Source organism: Agrilus planipennis, unplaced genomic scaffold (assembly GCF_000699045.2).
Source record: "Agrilus planipennis isolate EAB-ADULT unplaced genomic scaffold, Apla_2.0 scaffold179, whole genome shotgun sequence".
In the NCBI taxonomy this organism is placed as follows: domain Eukaryota; kingdom Metazoa; phylum Arthropoda; class Insecta; order Coleoptera; family Buprestidae; genus Agrilus; species Agrilus planipennis.
Window position 1 is genome coordinate 306,565 of NW_020438885.1, and position 18,903 is coordinate 325,467.

The following is an 18,903-nucleotide window of genomic DNA, read 5'->3' on the forward strand; positions in this document are numbered from 1 at the left end:
TATTTCATCTTTAATAAAGTATTGTTGAATTTTCTTATTGAATGAAATTTTTGAAATAAAAAGCAAATAATAATTAAAAATTTTATTCGGTGCAAAACTCATAACGCTTCATAAAAAACATCTTATAATAAATAGTCTAATACATAAATAAAGAGCTAATGTTCAATCAAACGTACAAGCATTTGAGAATGAAATAGTTGAGTGCATACAATAGTTTTACAAAAGCTGCTTAACACATAAAAATATCAGACCAAGTAGAATAAAAAAAAAAAACTAACTTTCCTATTTATAAAATTGTTTCTTTTTCGCATCACACCTCAGATTGTTATCTTTACATTCAGGCAATATAGTAATTGATCCGTAAAGACAAATAATTAGAAAATAAATCCGTACGAAATACAAAAAAAATATTCTGATACTTCGTTGTAAATAAATAAGAAAAAAAAAATATATTTATACAACAAAAAGAGGAATATTCTTACTTAAATAACAAGATAACAACCGGATCTACCCTGTATATTTATTCGCATATATATGTATTAAAATATTGCAAAGGTCAGTGAGATATTTTTATGTTTTCTTCAAGTTTTACTATTACCTAATCTACGGTACAACTCAGTTTGATTATTCTTGTTAATACAGCTGCTGCGAAATCCTAAGGTTACACAGAAAAGTGACGTTTGACACCAACTATAGCCGCAAGTTTTTATATTCACAAAGTTGAAACTTTTGCAACTACCACTAAACAAATATTTATGAGTATCGAGCAATACTGCCACTAAAAGCATTTTTTTCTGTTGCCTTATACACCTAAAGATGTAAAATTTACAAAATGTATATCTGTATTACGGTACTATAGCGAAAAAGTTTACGAACGTTTAAAAAACACTTGCCAGATTAGGTAGAAATAGAAATTTTTTTATACATCATTTGATATTAAGATGTATTTTTATATAAGAGTGCATTCCTCCACATAGAGTAATTTACAACGCTGAAGGTAAAGACTGAAAATGACAAAAAAGTCCTGAATTGCAACAAGCAACAATCATACAACAAGTAACTAATGTTAGCACCTCCCCATCTGCAGAACTTTAAGAAGTGGATGCGTATTAAGTAGAAGAGACTTCACATAATGTTATTCGTTCATTCTAAACAAACTCATAAACCTAGTTGCCTATTAATATGTATAAATTAATATCGATTCTTGAGATTCATATTATAAAATAAGAGATTAGCCAATTAGACGTCATGAATTAAAAATTGAAATATGGGGGCTTTAGGCAGTTGAATCAATTTTTCGTCATAAACTAATAAACATACAAAACTACCTTAAATGTACATAAAATGTGAAGTAAACTATTTTAACATTTCATACAAATATCAAAAATCAAAGAGTAAAAGCTAGAAATATTATTCGTTTGATTTTCCGGGATTTACACCGTTAATAATAAAGAGTACAATGAACTATTTATACTTAAGTATTTTTTCCAGATCACACATTTAAATTCCTCAGCACATTATTTTGATTCAGTTGATTAATTAAATTATGCATATAGCTGTAGATAATATTTTCAGATAAATATAACTGAAAAGGCACAAAAATATAAATATATACTTAATTTATCTACATTGTGTATGCAATATGCAATCCTATATGATGGAGAAAACAAGTTCATTACAATTAGCCATCAAAAAGGATAAAAATAAAAATCTACTTCAATGAGCAACATAATTTTACTCTGAATTCATTAATTGTCTTAAAGTTAAGGATACAATTTGACCTAGAGTAAAATTATTTTTGTAACCTTCAATCATTTTTGGTGACTAGCTGTAAAAAGTAACTTTACAACTTAAGAGTTAAATACAAAATTGGACGAATTTATACTTTAAATATGGAACACAAAAAAGATCTTGACCAATATATCGTGCAAAGCGGTACAGAAAAATGCCAATCGGCGTGAAAAGGCATTTTCGAATAACTACTTATTGACACTTAAGCTGTACAATTATTAAACGTTGACGATAACTGATAATGAGTGTTAATTAAAGGATAAGGCTAAACATACGTTGCCACGGTACTTGGCTGAGAGACTGCAGGAACTGCACCTAACTGTTTCATGTTGCTTGGTACATATTGGCCAATGAAAGATCCATCTTCAGTAAAACGACCTATTAAAAAATAATATTATTCCTTCTATAGCATGTATGAAAGTAGAAATTACGATCCCAAAATATACAGCAGTATTAAGCTTAACAAATCCACACCTATTAATAAATGCCAACGTTGTTATATTATATACATTCAGCCACTAATTTTAATAACCATATTCCCAATATTAGCGATAAATGTTAGTCTAAAAATCATTATCCAACAAAAACGTTTTATTCTTACATTTCACACAAGAGTTGCAAATCCCTGAGATGTTGTTTCCCCTGGTCTAGCTTTTCGGCCATACTGACCAATAAATGAGCCATCTTCATTCATACCTTCTACATTGAAAAAAAAAAAACAACAACTCAAGAGTAAAAAATAATAAAAAAATTATAATCTTAATTCTAAACTCGTTAATTAGTTTTTATAAACTCCCCATAAAACAATATTTATTCGGAAAATAAGTTCCTTAATTTGAAATAACTTTCATTTAATATCAAAAAAAAAGAAACGGAAAGATGTTTTTTATTTAAGAAAATACCTGTATCTCCTTCACCATATTCCGCCATAGAGTCGGTATCGCTTTCAGGTCCCACTTTTGCTTCACTACTCATTGAAGCTCTACCATGTGACTTATTGTCCAATCTTAAAAAAAGGTATAAAACAATTACACAGTTACCAATTGGTAATTATACATTGCTTACGGCTGTGAATATTCATGAAAACCACCCTCTTCAGGGTAGTCTCTTCTTCCATTGGCTTGTTCCCTTTCATGTACGGCGTATTTTCCACCTCTATTCCTCTTCACAATACATACAATGATAAGGACAAGAATTAAAAATGCAATTGCAAGCATCATTCCAATAAACCATCCGGCAGTTGCAACATTTTCTCTCGGTTGTATAATCGGCCCATCTGATCCGTAAGTATCGACTTCTTGTATTTCACTTTCAGTGTAGTAAGTTCCATCGGCAGCCACCAAAATAAACTCGTATATTTCATCGTGCTCAAGGGCTCTAACCATAAGGAAGTCTTCATAATATTCTGGATCAGTTTCCGCCCAGTCAGGTTCCCCCTTCTTCCTGTATTTTACGAAAAAGTGTGAACCCGGTCTTCCAGATAGATTTGGATGCCAAAGTACTTTTATTGCAACCATATTGTTTTCTGTTGTTTCTCTCTGCCAAGTGAAAGATGGTACTGACGGTCTGCTGGAGCTGATACTTCTTGTGGTACGTTCGATGAAGTACCTATCAAATACATTAATTTATCAAAAACGGATACAAAATATTTTTTTTCTTCATACGGATCTGATTCCCCTGCAGATGTTGTGGCACTAACATAAAGACGGTATTTAACGTTAGGTTTTAATTTTGAAAGCTTGGCACGAAGCTGATTAGGGTCTGTGATTTGTGGCTGCCTGGGTATTTTCTCACCGACATTTGTACCATTAACTACAGCATAATAAATATTGTAACCAGTAAGAATTCCATTTGGCTGTTCAGGCTTTTTCCATATCAGATAGAATGCTTCTGAACCCATATGATGCGCTTCTAACGATGCTATAGGACCAGGAACTAAAAGATAATGTTCACTTTATATTATGTTAACACAAAAAAAAAATTCAAATACCCCCTTCAGGTGTATCGAAGCTGAGAGTTTCACTTGGAGGTCCGTTATATTTGTCGTTGTATACATAAACTTGAGCGTGATTCTTTGAGAAAGGAACCAAATTCGTGACTAAAGCTTTGGTAGCATCTCCTTGTACCTGGATTTCCCTGTGGCCGTTGGAAGTATCGGTCCATGTTTTGATCTTGTACCCTCTAAAATGACCTCTTACTGAATCTAGAGGAACAGGACTCCAACTCAATAATGCTGTAGTAGCTGACTGAACTTCTACTAATGTAAAATTTCCAGGTGCTTGCAATGGTTCTGTAATAAAAATGTCCACTATTACTTCTTTTTAATTACAAAACAATTTTATTTACCATTTTCCCCCGAGTACCCTATAACTTCTTTAGGTGCTACATTTGCTTCTCCAATTTCATTCATAGCAATCACTTTAATGCGATATTGTTGGAAAGACGGTTCGTTATTGACTACAAACTGGCTTTGTCTCCAATCAAGGATATCCTCCACATTGTAGTCTTCACCTGGTATGTCTCGTTTCCAGTAAATTCTGTAAGAAAATCGGGGAGCGTTGTGCTCAATTTCGGGCATGGGCTGTAAGAAGAAATAAAATCATTAGAATCATGCACTTGTTTAAAAGTATTCGAGGCACTTACGGTCCATCTAATTACTAGATTATCCGGTTGATTTCCTCTTCCTTCCACATTGTCAGGATTTTTATGAGGAACTTCAGGGCCAGTTGTACAAATATCTGAATGGCCAGAAGGCTGAGAAGGACCTATTTTATTCCAAGCAATTACCCTAAAGGTGTAATTAGCCCATGGGCTGAGGGGAAGCTGAAATATTGAATATGAAATAAACAAGCTGTAATATTTTGTTAAAAAAAATAGTAAAACATTACAGTGTAACTGGTGTCTGCAGCAGGTACAGATTCATACATAACTTCCCAGACATCGGGAGTAAAGCTTGTGTTGTATTCAATTGTGTATCTCAAAATAGGAGCCCTATTATCTCCCATAGGTTTCCATTCCAATGTTGCGTCTTTCTTGGCACAGGTCGTTCTTTGAATAACAGGTGGGTTTGGTACATCTGAAAATAAAATTGCAATTACAATACGTAATTAGCAAAACTTTTAAATTTCGTTCATACCTTGGACAATAAGAATGGCCGATGCACTGGCTTCGTCAAGGTCTGTTTTGGCTACACACGTGTAGGTTCCTGAATCTAATTCAATAGTTTTCGTAATCGTAAGTGAATAATCGGAGGATTTAACGAATCGTGGTTCGCCTTCGAAATCAATCGGGGATTCGTTACTTAACCAAATAATTTCGAGAGGTAAAGATGGGTCAGATACAGCATTACATCTAAACGTAGCAGGTGTCCCTGCTTGAACTTCGTAATCTTCAGGTCCGTCAGTGATACGGGTGTGTTCTAAAAATACGAAAATTAATTCACAAGAAATTATTTTAAATGTGTCTCTACCTTTTACTAAAAATGAGCAGGTAGCATTCGTTTTTCCAAACTTATTTTCTGCATAACAAGTGTATGTGCCACTATCGTCGAATTGTATATTGCTTATATGAAGGTCTCCACTTTCCAATACCGAATATCTACCTCCAGTTAGTTCTTTACCATTATGTATCCACTTTACTTGTGGCTTGGGAGCACCATAAACTTTACAAGTCATATTTATATCTTTACCATCAACTGCCTCTTGATCTCTTGGTGCTTCTGTGATTTCTGGAGCCAAAGCTGAAAGTATTATATGTTAAATTTGTACAAATATATATTTTTTTATTCTATACCAAGAATATTAACATAAACATCCTTGTAAACATATCCCAACGAGTTAGTGGCATTACAGCCATAATTTCCAGTATCAGCTCGCGTAACTCTTTCAATGATAATACTATTACTGGTCACTTTTCTTCTTGGATTTGGAGGAGCCTCTGCAATAGGTTTACCATTATGTATCCACTTAATTTGAGGTTCTGGAACACCAGATGCTGCACAATGGAATTCAACAGTTTCATCTTCTGCTGCAGTGACAAACTGTGGTTCTTGCGTGAAATACGGTACGGCTACAATATGGTATTTTAAAAAATAGTTCGCCTATAATTAGACTTAATTTATTTTACCCAACACTTGTAAGTTTATTGAATACGATTTTGGTTCACCAACTCCGTTACTAACTTCGCAACTATAAGTTCCCTCGTCGTCAAAATCGACCATTTTTATTATTAGCGATTTACCATAATTCCCCTGGGTAATTTTATCGGAGGAATGTATTAACTTTCCGTTTTTAGACCATACAGTTTGGGGTAGAGGTCTACAATTTATACAATATTTTATTAGTGTTTAATAAAAACACAATTGAAACTTGGCACAACTCACGTTCCACCAAAGATACAAAAAAGTTCAACGCTTTTCCCTCTTAACGCTACTTCATTCTTCCTAGTTACATATTGGAGAACAGGCTCGTGTTTGTTTTGAGATGGAGAAACACCTGAAGCGATTACATTAAGTAAGACTCTATTACCCAGTTTATATTCTAATTTGGTAGATGAAGATGCAGCACAGGCATACATGAAGTTATCACTAGCATCTTCCCTTGTTAAATTAGAAAACCAAAGGTTTCCTTCAGGATCCAGTGTCATACGCGAGTTATTTATCGATTTGAAACCATCAGTGGTATATTGTATCATCCAATATACTTTTGGTTTAGGCCACCCATCAGGTGGTTGACAACTAAGTTTAAATGGTTCGCCTTCTTGCCCTGTAGCTGCTAATGGAGGTGCAATTTTGAATGAATTTAATTCAGCCTTTCTCATGAACACAGAATTAGAGGTAGCCACACCCCACTCATTTTCAGCAAAACACTGGTACTGACCAATATCTACATCTTTAGGCTTAGCTATTGATAGGGTACCTCTACCGGGTTGTTGGGATATTCTATCGTCGTATGCCTGCCAATCGAAATGTTTGCCGTTTTTTATCCAGCGGTATCTGCACCAAAAAAGAATAGTAAATTTTATTATAAATGAACCAATAAGAAAATAGTTGTACCTCGGTGCAGGTTCACCTATGGCTTCACATTCGATGTAAAATGGTTTATCATTTTCATCTGCCCCAACTTGAAACAATACTTCATCTGTTGGGGGCTGCTTTACTATTCTGGGTGGCGATGGTACTGTAAGAAAGAAGATATTTATATAGAGTGGGGACAAACAATTACAATTATTTACCTTCTCTAGCAGTGATAACAAATAAACTTGTCGCTATGAAGACCAACACTAACTGTTTTGTTAACATAATGACGAGCCTCTACTGTAATCTGTAAAATACAATTGTTAAATCTGTAATTTAATTTAAAACACTCTGTATGTATCTTATACATTAACGGTCAGCAAACGTTTTTTTTTATCCCTATAATTCCCAATATTCTTTAATATCCATTCTACATTTTAATTGTTCTCTATAAATTTTTATTCAGGTTGGACGTCAATGAAACTATTGTAACCATTTTTGTGATTTTAACTGTACATACACATAGTCACTTACACAATTAGGCAAACGGTCTCTATTTTACTTTTATTAGAAATTGCCTTTCATAAATTAAATTATTTTTATTTAACTAAATTTATGTATTTTGTTTCGCTTACTCTTTCTTATGTGTAAATTATTTCCTCATGTCTATTTAGTTATTTTGAACGCAGACAATGTGTAGGCGAATGATTATTTTTAATATATTCTGTACACAGCTAGAATTTGAAAAAGTATAGGTACGATGAAAATAGTCCGAGTTTTATTGATTTTATTTCAATGACAGGCTAATATACTTAAAGGACATCCAACAAACAAATCAAAAATAGAATAAAATATTCAAAACACGATTAACCTACTTATCAATTTTTGTTTCATCTTATAAAATGAGAACAAGCATGACGTCATTGTTCGAAATTCCTTTATTTTTCAATTAAATATACAAGGCCCGTTCAATATTTTAAATTTTAATAATGCACAAAAAGTTACAGATGAATCTAAAAAAGTATTAACACCTTTTTATTTCTCAATTTTATGTGATTTAAAAATTACCATTACCTTTGAATACAACTGTACATATGTTTATTAAAAAGTTTTTAACATATTGTACCTATTTAGATATTCAAAGAAACGCAACGTGCTTTAGGTTTAGGCATTATACTATTATTATATCTTCCGGTATAATTCAAATGTAAAATGAGCTGCAATTACTGTTTGAATGTCTTTGAACATTTTAATACGAATGATGTCTAATATTTAACAATATTAATTTGATAATGTGCACAAACTTTTCAACCTAATGCTTTTACCGGATACAAGATTCAAGTGATTCAGGAATAATTCTAAATTACATTACAGGTTGAGAAAAAATGAAAAGACGATAGGTTTACTTCGTGCTTACTTTTTACAATACTAACTGTACATTTTATCATTGGATCATCTATAAAATTAATCTCATGAGAGTTTAAGTGAACTTTAACTTTTTTAAGACAAATTTCTTAAAAATACAATGAAGAAAAAGCTTACAATAACATAGGTACCTTAGGTACCTTTATGTAACAGATTTTGATTATTTAATGACTAGAAGTTATTGACACTATTTTGGCTTTTTATGACGATTCATTGAATACCAATTAAACTATTAACCATTAGGTAGGTGCAATTTTTAAACATTGCACATACATTTGTGACATCATAACTAATGAATCATCTTCCACTTTATAATTTATAATTAAAGTATGTCTAATAAAGGTACAAGAACTATGTCACATTTGCATACAGCTATAATGCAAACAATTTAATGTGTGACATTAAAAGGAAAAGGTCAAAATTAAAAAAATATGAAAAAAGAAGACGTTAATTTAGTTAGAAGTACGTTTCCTATTAAAATAATCAGGTCTAGGAAGTACCTTGAAGAGTTTTATGCAAGTATTTATTCCGTTAAGCATCATCATACATGTAAACAAATCCCACTTATTCTCATGTAAATAACTTTATTGCATTAATTCGATATTTTGATTAAAATAATATTATATATTCTATTTTATTAAATCATGACATCAGATAAGATAAAAATAATGAAGGTATTTAAATGTATTTAATGTTTGCTGTACATGTACGTCCTATATCGACAATTAACGTTAAGAAAAGTGTTATCCAAAAGCAATATCAGTTTAAATAAAAAATTTTATATACAACGCTTATCTATGTTATCTAATTACATACTTACATGATATGATAAGATAAAGACTAAATTACCTGACGACCGATTTTAGGATCATAACCATTTAACGATTGCACTTCAAACAAACACCAGATGAACAGCGAGGTAGGCGCGGTCACTACACATTAGTCAATTAACAAAATGAAATATGAATTATTACCACAATTTTAAGTTTTACTTTAAACAAAGTACTGTTTTATATGCCCATTTCAACTATTTCGTTTACTCCAAGTGGTCCCAGAACAGATATTTCTAAATTACCGTTTTGTTATTAGATTAAATGTAAGCGGTGAGGTGTGGTTTAAGGGGAGAACTACAGCAACACCTTTCGGAGAGACGCTTAACTATTATCAAAATTTAAAAATAATGTTAAATTTACGAAAACTTCTTAATAACAGAAGAAATTCATAAATTAATAATACACATAATATTAAACATAACTATGTATATTAAATCCTTAAAGTAAATCTAGATTTTCAAATAATATCCCAGTATTTTTTTAACAGGCAACTTATGATGAAGAAATATGTTTTTTTTAATGTTTATGACTATATACCATTGTATTTTGATCTAGATTGAAAAAAGCTTATTATAAATAGTTATATGAATTACAACTTATAATTAGACAAGCTATTTAAAAATACTAACGGTAATATCATTCTAGTATTAAATTATTACCGTTCAAGTTTAATAAAATAATTTTAATACATTATTTATATGTTTCCTTATTTATAATTGTTTATAGATCATCAGATAAAGTTAAGAATAAATATTAAATGTCTGTATGCTCTAGTAAACAGAATTTATAAGGTCAACAAGATAACAACTAATGAAAACCAATTTAATGTTATTATGAAATCAACAGCTTCACAATGAACATTTTCAAGAATTGCATCCTTTGGCAAATACCTACCAAGATTTTAAAAAGTATCCTTTGACTGCATATTTGTGTTTCAGCAAATATTATTATCCTTAATTACCTAATTTTAGAAACGCTTGCAAATCCACGAACATTTTCCAGTAAAAGCAAGTTTACCATATAAAATAGAATTTTTTTTTTACTGTAATTATTTATTAATTTTAGTTTCATTTAACTGGGAGGATCCATTAAATTTGGATTCTCAATTAACTCAAGATGAAAGAATTTTACGAGATAGTTTTAAACAGTACTGTGATGAAAAGCTTCTTCCAAGGATTATTAAAGCAAACAAGGAAGAAGGTATATTATTTTTACTCAATAATTATTTGGTCTATACTTTTCAAATATTTTAAGTATTTGACAGAAAAATTTTAAATGAACTGGGAGAACTTGGAGCTCTGGGTTGTACAATAAATGGCTATGGATGTGCAGGAGTATCCAATGTGGCATACGGTTTATTGGCAAGAGAAATAGAAAGAGTAGATAGTGCTTACAGATCTGCTTTAAGTGTTCAGTCGTCGCTAGTTATGGGAGCTATTGCTATGTATGGATCTGAATATCAGAAAGAAAAATATTTACCCCAATTAGGTACATTTACTTTTTTCTTTATAAATATCTGTATTCAATGCTAACATTCATGAAACATGTTACAGCTAAAGGCAATATAGTAGGTTGTTTTTGTCTGACTGAGCCAAATCATGGAAGTGATCCTGGATCTATGGATACCAAAGCAGTATATGATTCAACATCTAAAACTTATACACTGAATGGAAATAAAACATGGTACAATTTAATTAAAAAAAAATAAAATTGAACTTTCCAAGGAATTATATGCAAAATTAATTAATGTTTATGCTCTTAGGATTACGAATTCCCCTATATCTGATGTATTAATAATTTGGGCTGTATGTCCAGACAATAAAGTTCGAGGTTTTATAATAGATCGTAAAAATATCAAATCAGGAAGCATTAGTACTCCCAAAATAGAAGGCAAGTTGTCTTTAAGAGCTTCAGTTACAGGAATGGTTCACTTAGATAATGTAAAAATACCAGAAGAAAATTTATTGCCAAAGGTAGAAGGCCTTAAGGGCCCTTTTGGTTGTCTAAATAATGCCAGATATGGTATTGCTTGGGGAGCTCTAGGGGCTGCAGAATCGTGTTTCCAAATCGCTAGAGAGTATGTCATACAAAGAAAACAGTTTCAGAAACCATTAGCTGCAAATCAATTAATACAAAAGAAATTAGCTGATATGTTAACAGACATTAGTCTTGGTTTACAAGGATGCTTACAAGTGGGCAGGTTAAAGGATAAGAATATGTACGTATCTCCTAAAACATTTAACTTTATTACAATAAAAATGTTTATAGACATACACCAGAAATGATTTCTTTATTAAAAAGAAATAATGCAGGAAAGGCATTAGAAATTGCAAGGAATGCAAGAGATATGCTAGGAGGAAATGGAATTCATGAAGACTATCATGTCATAAGGCATTTAGTTAATTTGGAAACAGTTAACACTTACGAAGGTGAATGACTGAAAATATTATACAATTTAATTTGTCTTTACTTTATTACTTGCTTTGTAGGAACTCATGATATACATGCCTTAATATTAGGAAGGGCCATAACAGGAATATCAGCTTTTTAAGCTACAGAGGTACTATTGCATTCTTCAATTTTTCAAATAAACTTGCCATAAAACTTGAAGACTGTTTTCATACCAATCCTTAATTTTATTCAACCTGTTTATTAAAAAAAAGAAATAAACTTAATTAAAAATATATTTTATAAGTTTGTGTTTTATAGAATCTACAAATATGAAATTTAATACATGTAGAATTAAGTATGATTTAAAAATAAAACTGAGCATTTATATATAAATAAAACAAACAAATAATAACACTACAAGCTGTTACATCAGTTTAGTTAAAATAATCAGAATGTGGCGTCCAACCAGCTACACGGTTTGGATCTGTATACTTTCACAGCCTCAAATTTGTATAACTGGGGATATATAATAAAAATCAAAAAATAAAATTTCCTTACAGTGATTTATTATAATGCAAGTCATCTATTCTTGTAAAAATCTTCTCCAGTTCATGAAGTAATTCTCGTTTTACCGTGTCAGGAACCATGCCTCTTGCCTTTGGTGTGACAACCTGAATAAGTTCATCTACAGTCCATGTATGTTCTTTATCTTCCTCCAACATTTTTCTTAGGGTTAATTTTATTTGATCTTTCCAACCACAATCTACCAATCGTGATTCAACTAATTCAGTGACTCTAGTAAACAAATAATTTATTTAGTATATCTAAATAAAAGAAATTCCAATAATACCTTTCTAGAACACTTTTGTTCTCTAATTGAGAACTTATTCTGTCCAATCGGTCTTCTAATGTAGCAATTCCATCATGGGGCATTTTGAAGTATATTATACTTGTTTGTACGTTGATGAAGTATTCAATTAGTAGATATTACAAAACTACACCCTTAAACACTTTTAAAATTGAATTTAGTATCGTTCCGACAGAAAACGCGTTATAAAAACAACTCGAACGATCCCTTCTGCGCATGCCCTATGGCGCATGACAAACCTTTTAAAATTTTTGCAATTTTATTGTACCAACTGTAAAATCTTTCGTCAGGTCCTACCACACTAAGAAATTAATTTTTTAAAAAAAATATTTTTCATTTACAAATGTATACAACGTAATATGTTATATTATAACCCAGGCTTTTTTTTATTAAAAATGAATATATTCTAAAAATACAAACTTATAAAATCGACTTTTGACCTCGTAAGATACATCTTTCTATCTTGTAATTACTTTCAAATAAAACAAGTATTTGAAGATAGTTTGGTGTATTTATTAACATAAGAACACTACTACAACACTAAAGTACTTTTCATTATAAGAAATTCTATAGCAGTTACATTTTAGGAGAAAACGAAATACACCAAAATGACCTACTTAATAAAAGCAAAAATATTACTGAGTCTTAACATGTTCAGATTTTGCTTCATGTAGTGAAAAATCTAAACGAACATAAATTATTATGACTAAGAAAAGAACATACAAAGCAAAAGTCAACGAAATAGGCTCATGGAAGAGAAGGGAGCTAGGCCATTCATAAACAACTTCAAAGTCTTGAATATGGTGCTCCACCAAGTTGGTTTTTCTTAGTGAAATAACTAAACGCCCCTTCTTATCCAAATACTTGTAAGTTAAAGAGTCTGGTAGTCTCTCAACTTCATAAGGAGTAGTTAATTGTACATTAGAAACTCCTACAGGCAAAACAATCTTAGTTTCTAGCAAATCAACTTGCATATCATCAAATATATGATCTAATAATCTCATATGTAGAAGATACTGATTCTTGTCAGTTTTAAACAAATACTGGTAACTTGGTACACTATAGCCCAATGTATAAGAAGTACGCCATCCTCCAAAAAGTGGAAACCTGGGACGAAGTTCTAGTTCAATCCAATCTTTTCGCACTCTTACTTGAGAAGTTGAAATATTACCATTGCTATCCCTGTAGTAAATACTATGTGCAGCTGCTGGTAAAACTGTTTTGTATGATTTTACACTATGATGAGAACTACCAACATCCCTTTGATAATCATAACGTGAAAATGGCCCCTTAAGTTTTGCACCAGAATGAAGAATATCTATATTTTCCTCAATAGCTATACTTCCCCAATGGGAAATTTCAATAAGACGCTTTAAACTAGTCACTGTTAAAAATGGAGAATTGTTTTCATAATGAATTACCATTGGATCGATACTGAAAGGTTGTACATTTGCATATTGTCCATACACTATGGTGGACTCCAACTGACTCACTGGTTTGAGCTTTGTGTAGCTTTCGATATTTCTTGAACCCAAATTAACAGTGGTTTTTTGTTTTAAAGTGTTGTATGGTGAGTAAAAGTAATGACTTCCAAAGTATCTAACAAGTTGTCTGTCCTTTTGGGAAATGCTGCTAGGGTATGGTATAAGAGATTTAGTCAGTACTATTTCTAATGTTAAGACAATTGTACGGCCCCCTTGAAGAGACTGACTTAACTCAACTTTATAAAACTGTTTGCTCTTGTGATCTTGAACTTCAACTTCTGTTAATTTTAATTCTTCTTTTAAGGAATTCTTAACACTTATGTATGATACATTACTCTTCGTTTTTGGCTCCAATAAAATCAAGATGTTACTTGCACTTTCCTTGCCGGTATTTTCTACGGTTAGTGTTGCAGAAATTTTTACGAGTTGCGATGATAAATCAATCGACCGTTCGATATTTTTATTCACTATCTGTTTATTAACTGTTTCCAAAGAATAAGCATTTATAAACAAAGCACACAAAATTAATAAATTAAACATTTTTGTTTGTAGCGTTACCACACTATCAACACGCTACGAACACAAATTCGAATGAATTGACGTGGACAGGAACAGCTGGGAACAGCAGACAGACGTGTACATTCATAGATTAAATAATAACACGCCGCTCATTAATGTTTTCTATGAATAACAATTCCATAGGTTCAAATTTGAAATTAACATATGTAATTAAAATATAATAGGCAAATACTTATGAAAATCTTTAGTGATGTTTATAATATTTTTTTAAATTAATTATTTTTTTATTCTTTTTCTTTCTACCATCCTCCACATTGTAGTCTTCACCTGGTATGTCTCGTTTCCAGTAAATTCTGTAAGAAAATCGGGGAGCGTTGTGCTCAATTTCGGGCATGGGCTGTAAGAAGAAATAAAATCATTAGAATCATGCACTTGTTTAAAAGTATTCGAGGCACTTACGGTCCATCTAATTACTAGATTATCCGGTTGATTTCCTCTTCCTTCCACATTGTCAGGATTTTTATGAGGAACTTCAGGGCCAGTTGTACAAATATCTGAATGGCCAGAAGGCTGAGAAGGACCTATTTTATTCCAAGCAATTACCCTAAAGGTGTAATTAGCCCATGGGCTGAGGGGAAGCTGAAATATTGAATATGAAATAAACAAGCTGTAATATTTTGTTAAAAAAAATAGTAAAACATTACAGTGTAACTGGTGTCTGCAGCAGGTACAGATTCATACATAACTTCCCAGACATCGGGAGTAAAGCTTGTGTTGTATTCAATTGTGTATCTCAAAATAGGAGCCCTATTATCTCCCATAGGTTTCCATTCCAATGTTGCGTCTTTCTTGGCACAGGTCGTTCTTTGAATAACAGGTGGGTTTGGTACATCTGAAAATAAAATTGCAATTACAATACGTAATTAGCAAAACTTTTAAATTTCGTTCATACCTTGGACAATAAGAATGGCCGATGCACTGGCTTCGTCAAGGTCTGTTTTGGCTACACACGTGTAGGTTCCTGAATCTAATTCAATAGTTTTCGTAATCGTAAGTGAATAATCGGAGGATTTAACGAATCGTGGTTCGCCTTCGAAATCAATCGGGGANTTAGGAAAAAAAGAGTCGATAGTAATGACAAAAGAAATTCAAAATTTATTTGAAAGTAATAACCATTTAAATCGACAGGATTTAATTTTTGTATCAGCCCACATGGGTAAAGGATGGGAAAATGTAGCTAGAGCTTTAGAATATTCTGAAGGTCAGATTTTTCAATTTCATACAGATTTTATTAAAAGTGGCATTAAAGAGGTAAGAAACAAGTTTAATTTTTTTTAGTTTATAATCAAGAAACTTGTAGGTGATTTATCAACTTTTATTGGATTGGACCAGAATAAAGCCAAATGAAGCAACAATTGGTAGAATTGCAAAATTGTTATGGGATAACCACCAGAAAGAAGTAGTTAAGCTTATGGCCGATAGTAAATAATTAATTTTATTTAAATATGAATCTAACAATGTGTTATCACTTTATATAATTAAGTTAATTCTTATGCAATAGGATATTTTTATAATTAAAAATGATTTTATTCATGTTGGTTAAATAGGGGATTCAAAAAAGGTCCTTTTTAAAAATTCATCTTATTAATCAAGTGACACTAAAAACACCCAAAAAAGTTTATTTTGATAATATAATTTATATGTTAATCGAATGATACAAGGAATGAAATGATATGGCCTGACAAAATTAAATGGAAACTTGAATTTTATTTAAAATACAGGGTTCCCATTTTTTGTATTCCTCCTTTAAAACTGATTGATCCAAATTGGCATTTAGGGTAACAACAGGTGCAGGACAAGAAAATATACTTCTTCTGTATAGCCAATCTTCATGTATTTCGTGTAGCTGTTTTAGATAATCTAAAGAGACATTTTTTTCTTCTTTACGGTTCCTTTGCAGCATTCTTTCGTAAACAACTTCTGGACTAGTCCTCAAGTAAACTGTTGAAAAGGAATTATATATATATTAATGCATCATATTGCATTGTGGTTTACCTATTAAGTCAACAGATACATTACAACTGGCAGTGATCCACTTAAACCATTCATCTAGAACAGCATGGGATGGGGATGGTAAAAGGCCATCCATTTTCATTTTTTCAATGAAACAATATCTGAAATTGATTTATAATTAATGTTAATGTTTAGTTAATCAAAGAATGTTACCTAGCACTGAAGATAGACCTCTCCATCATTTTAATAGGATGTTCTGTTATTTTGAGATGATGTTTCAACATACTTAGCATTACATATGACTGAAAGCTAAATCCCCATCGATTTATATCTTCATATAAGTATTGCTGTAATGTATTAATTGCTAAAAATTTTAAAATATATTTTTTTAAAACTTACTAGCAAATTGTGTCCACTGCACTCTCGCCATAATTCAATTGGTTCAGCTAATACACACAGATCTTCATATTTTTTAAAATAATTTAAAAACGTTGTCTTCCCACTTCCTATGTTACCTTCTACAATTACAGTAAATGGTCGGGCCTTATTCTCTAAATGCGTAGTTCGAGACAGTGTTGTTGCCATTTTTATTAATTTATCTAAGATTGTTATTTTAAAATATACTATGGTGGACTCCAACTGACTCACTGGTTTGAGCTTTGTGTAGCTTTCGATATTTCTTGAACCCAAATTAACAGTGGTTTTTTGTTTTAAAGTGTTGTATGGTGAGTAAAAGTAATGACTTCCAAAGTATCTAACAAGTTGTCTGTCCTTTTGGGAAATGCTGCTAGGGTATGGTATAAGAGATTTAGTCAGTACTATTTCTAATGTTAAGACAATTGTACGGCCCCCTTGAAGAGACTGACTTAACTCAACTTTATAAAACTGTTTGCTCTTGTGATCTTGAACTTCAACTTCTGTTAATTTTAATTCTTCTTTTAAGGAATTCTTAACACTTATGTATGATACATTACTCTTCGTTTTTGGCTCCAATAAAATCAAGATGTTACTTGCACTTTCCTTGCCGGTATTTTCTACGGTTAGTGTTGCAGAAATTTTTACGAGTTGCGATGATAAATCAATCGACCGTTCGATATTTTTATTCACTATCTGTTTATTAACTGTTTCCAAAGAATAAGCATTTATAAACAAAGCACACAAAATTAATAAATTAAACATTTTTGTTTGTAGCGTTACCACACTATCAACACGCTACGAACACAAATTCGAATGAATTGACGTGGACAGGAACAGCTGGGAACAGCAGACAGACGTGTACATTCATAGATTAAATAATAACACGCCGCTCATTAATGTTTTCTATGAATAACAATTCCATAGGTTCAAATTTGAAATTAACATATGTAATTAAAATATAATAGGCAAATACTTATGAAAATCTTTAGTGATGTTTATAATATTTTTTTAAATTAATTATTTTTTTATTCTTTTTCTTTCTACCATCCTCCACATTGTAGTCTTCACCTGGTATGTCTCGTTTCCAGTAAATTCTGTAAGAAAATCGGGGAGCGTTGTGCTCAATTTCGGGCATGGGCTGTAAGAAGAAATAAAATCATTAGAATCATGCACTTGTTTAAAAGTATTCGAGGCACTTACGGTCCATCTAATTACTAGATTATCCGGTTGATTTCCTCTTCCTTCCACATTGTCAGGATTTTTATGAGGAACTTCAGGGCCAGTTGTACAAATATCTGAATGGCCAGAAGGCTGAGAAGGACCTATTTTATTCCAAGCAATTACCCTAAAGGTGTAATTAGCCCATGGGCTGAGGGGAAGCTGAAATATTGAATATGAAATAAACAAGCTGTAATATTTTGTTAAAAAAAATAGTAAAACATTACAGTGTAACTGGTGTCTGCAGCAGGTACAGATTCATACATAACTTCCCAGACATCGGGAGTAAAGCTTGTGTTGTATTCAATTGTGTATCTCAAAATAGGAGCCCTATTATCTCCCATAGGTTTCCATTCCAATGTTGCGTCTTTCTTGGCACAGGTCGTTCTTTGAATAACAGGTGGGTTTGGTACATCTGAAAATAAAATTGCAATTACAATACGTAATTAGCAAAACTTTTAAATTTCGTTCATACCTTGGACAATAAGAATGGCCGATGCACTGGCTTCGTCAAGGTCTGTTTTGGCTACACACGTGTAGGTTCCTGAATCTAATTCAATAGTTTTCGTAATCGTAAGTGAATAATCGGAGGATTTAACGAATCGTGGTTCGCCTTCGAAATCAATCGGGGATTCGTTACTTAACCAAATAATTTCGAGAGGTAAAGATGGGTCAGATACAGCATTACATCTAAACGTAGCAGGTGTCCCTGCTTGAACTTCGTAATCTTCAGGTCCGTCAGTGATACGGGTGTGTTCTAAAAATACGAAAATTAATTCACAAGAAATTATTTTAAATGTGTCTCTACCTTTTACTAAAAATGAGCAGGTAGCATTCGTTTTTCCAAACTTATTTTCTGCATAACAAGTGTATGTGCCACTATCGTCGAATTGTATATTGCTTATATGAAGGTCTCCACTTTCCAATACC

The 18,903-nt window shown here is 31.8% G+C and overlaps 7 protein-coding genes across 8 annotated transcripts in view; 3 read left to right on the plus strand and 4 right to left on the minus strand.

Annotated features, from left to right (window-relative positions):
- LOC112906766 (anaphase-promoting complex subunit 13) overlaps window positions 1-659 on the plus strand; it is a 2,005-nt gene extending 1,346 nt beyond the window's left edge. Inside the window, exon 3 of the mRNA XM_025981615.1 lies at window positions 643-659. Within this exon, the coding sequence (XP_025837400.1) occupies window positions 643-659 (17 nt within the window). The remainder of the gene's footprint in view (window positions 1-642) is intronic.
- Window positions 68-9,362, minus strand: LOC108740524 (neuroglian). 2 transcript variants are annotated; one of them, XM_018474867.2, is made up of 17 exons: window positions 9,080-9,362; window positions 7,024-7,112; window positions 6,845-6,968; window positions 6,173-6,784; window positions 5,917-6,107; window positions 5,584-5,859; window positions 5,261-5,530; window positions 4,928-5,209; window positions 4,680-4,867; window positions 4,435-4,614; window positions 4,138-4,372; window positions 3,782-4,081; window positions 3,456-3,726; window positions 2,857-3,399; window positions 2,694-2,797; window positions 2,393-2,490; window positions 68-2,169 (listed from the first exon to the last, which is right to left on the minus strand). In XM_018474867.2, the coding sequence occupies exons 2-16, from the start codon at window positions 7,088-7,090 to the stop codon at window positions 2,396-2,398; spliced, it is 3,738 nt and encodes a 1,245-aa protein (XP_018330369.1). In that variant the 5' UTR covers window positions 7,091-7,112; window positions 9,080-9,362; the 3' UTR covers window positions 68-2,169; window positions 2,393-2,395. The 2 variants fall into 2 exon arrangements, with proteins under 2 accessions (XP_018330369.1, XP_018330370.1); XM_018474868.2 differs by having other exon boundaries at window positions 9,051-9,362.
- A 427-nt stretch (window positions 9,363-9,789) lies between these two features.
- On the plus strand, window positions 9,790-11,673 carry LOC108740526 (glutaryl-CoA dehydrogenase, mitochondrial). The gene is made up of 8 exons (XM_018474873.2): window positions 9,790-9,971; window positions 10,035-10,070; window positions 10,129-10,263; window positions 10,318-10,551; window positions 10,617-10,746; window positions 10,826-11,281; window positions 11,332-11,492; window positions 11,553-11,673. The coding sequence occupies exons 1-8, from the start codon at window positions 9,917-9,919 to the stop codon at window positions 11,612-11,614; spliced, it is 1,269 nt and encodes a 422-aa protein (XP_018330375.1). The 5' UTR covers window positions 9,790-9,916; the 3' UTR covers window positions 11,615-11,673.
- LOC108740528 (enhancer of yellow 2 transcription factor) lies at window positions 11,518-12,547 on the minus strand. Its single transcript, XM_018474875.2, has 3 exons — window positions 12,305-12,547; window positions 12,013-12,249; window positions 11,518-11,708 (listed from the first exon to the last, which is right to left on the minus strand). The coding sequence occupies exons 1-3, from the start codon at window positions 12,385-12,387 to the stop codon at window positions 11,639-11,641; spliced, it is 390 nt and encodes a 129-aa protein (XP_018330377.1). The 5' UTR covers window positions 12,388-12,547; the 3' UTR covers window positions 11,518-11,638.
- Window positions 12,548-12,813: 266 nt separating this feature from the next.
- On the minus strand, window positions 12,814-14,439 carry LOC108740525 (dolichyl-diphosphooligosaccharide--protein glycosyltransferase subunit 1). The gene has a single exon (XM_025981608.1). The coding sequence runs from the start codon at window positions 14,344-14,346 to the stop codon at window positions 12,958-12,960; it is 1,389 nt and encodes a 462-aa protein (XP_025837393.1). The 5' UTR covers window positions 14,347-14,439; the 3' UTR covers window positions 12,814-12,957.
- A 1,002-nt stretch (window positions 14,440-15,441) lies between these two features.
- On the plus strand, window positions 15,442-15,918 carry LOC112906764. The gene is made up of 2 exons (XM_025981610.1): window positions 15,442-15,636; window positions 15,686-15,918. Exons 1-2 carry the CDS (start codon window positions 15,460-15,462, stop codon window positions 15,812-15,814), a joined length of 306 nt encoding a protein of 101 aa, XP_025837395.1. The 5' UTR covers window positions 15,442-15,459; the 3' UTR covers window positions 15,815-15,918.
- A 70-nt stretch (window positions 15,919-15,988) lies between these two features.
- On the minus strand, window positions 15,989-16,955 carry LOC108740527 (deoxynucleoside kinase). The gene is made up of 4 exons (XM_018474874.2): window positions 16,738-16,955; window positions 16,552-16,685; window positions 16,381-16,499; window positions 15,989-16,326 (listed from the first exon to the last, which is right to left on the minus strand). The coding sequence occupies exons 1-4, from the start codon at window positions 16,921-16,923 to the stop codon at window positions 16,073-16,075; spliced, it is 693 nt and encodes a 230-aa protein (XP_018330376.2). The 5' UTR covers window positions 16,924-16,955; the 3' UTR covers window positions 15,989-16,072.
- Window positions 16,956-18,903: the final 1,948 nt, after the last annotated feature.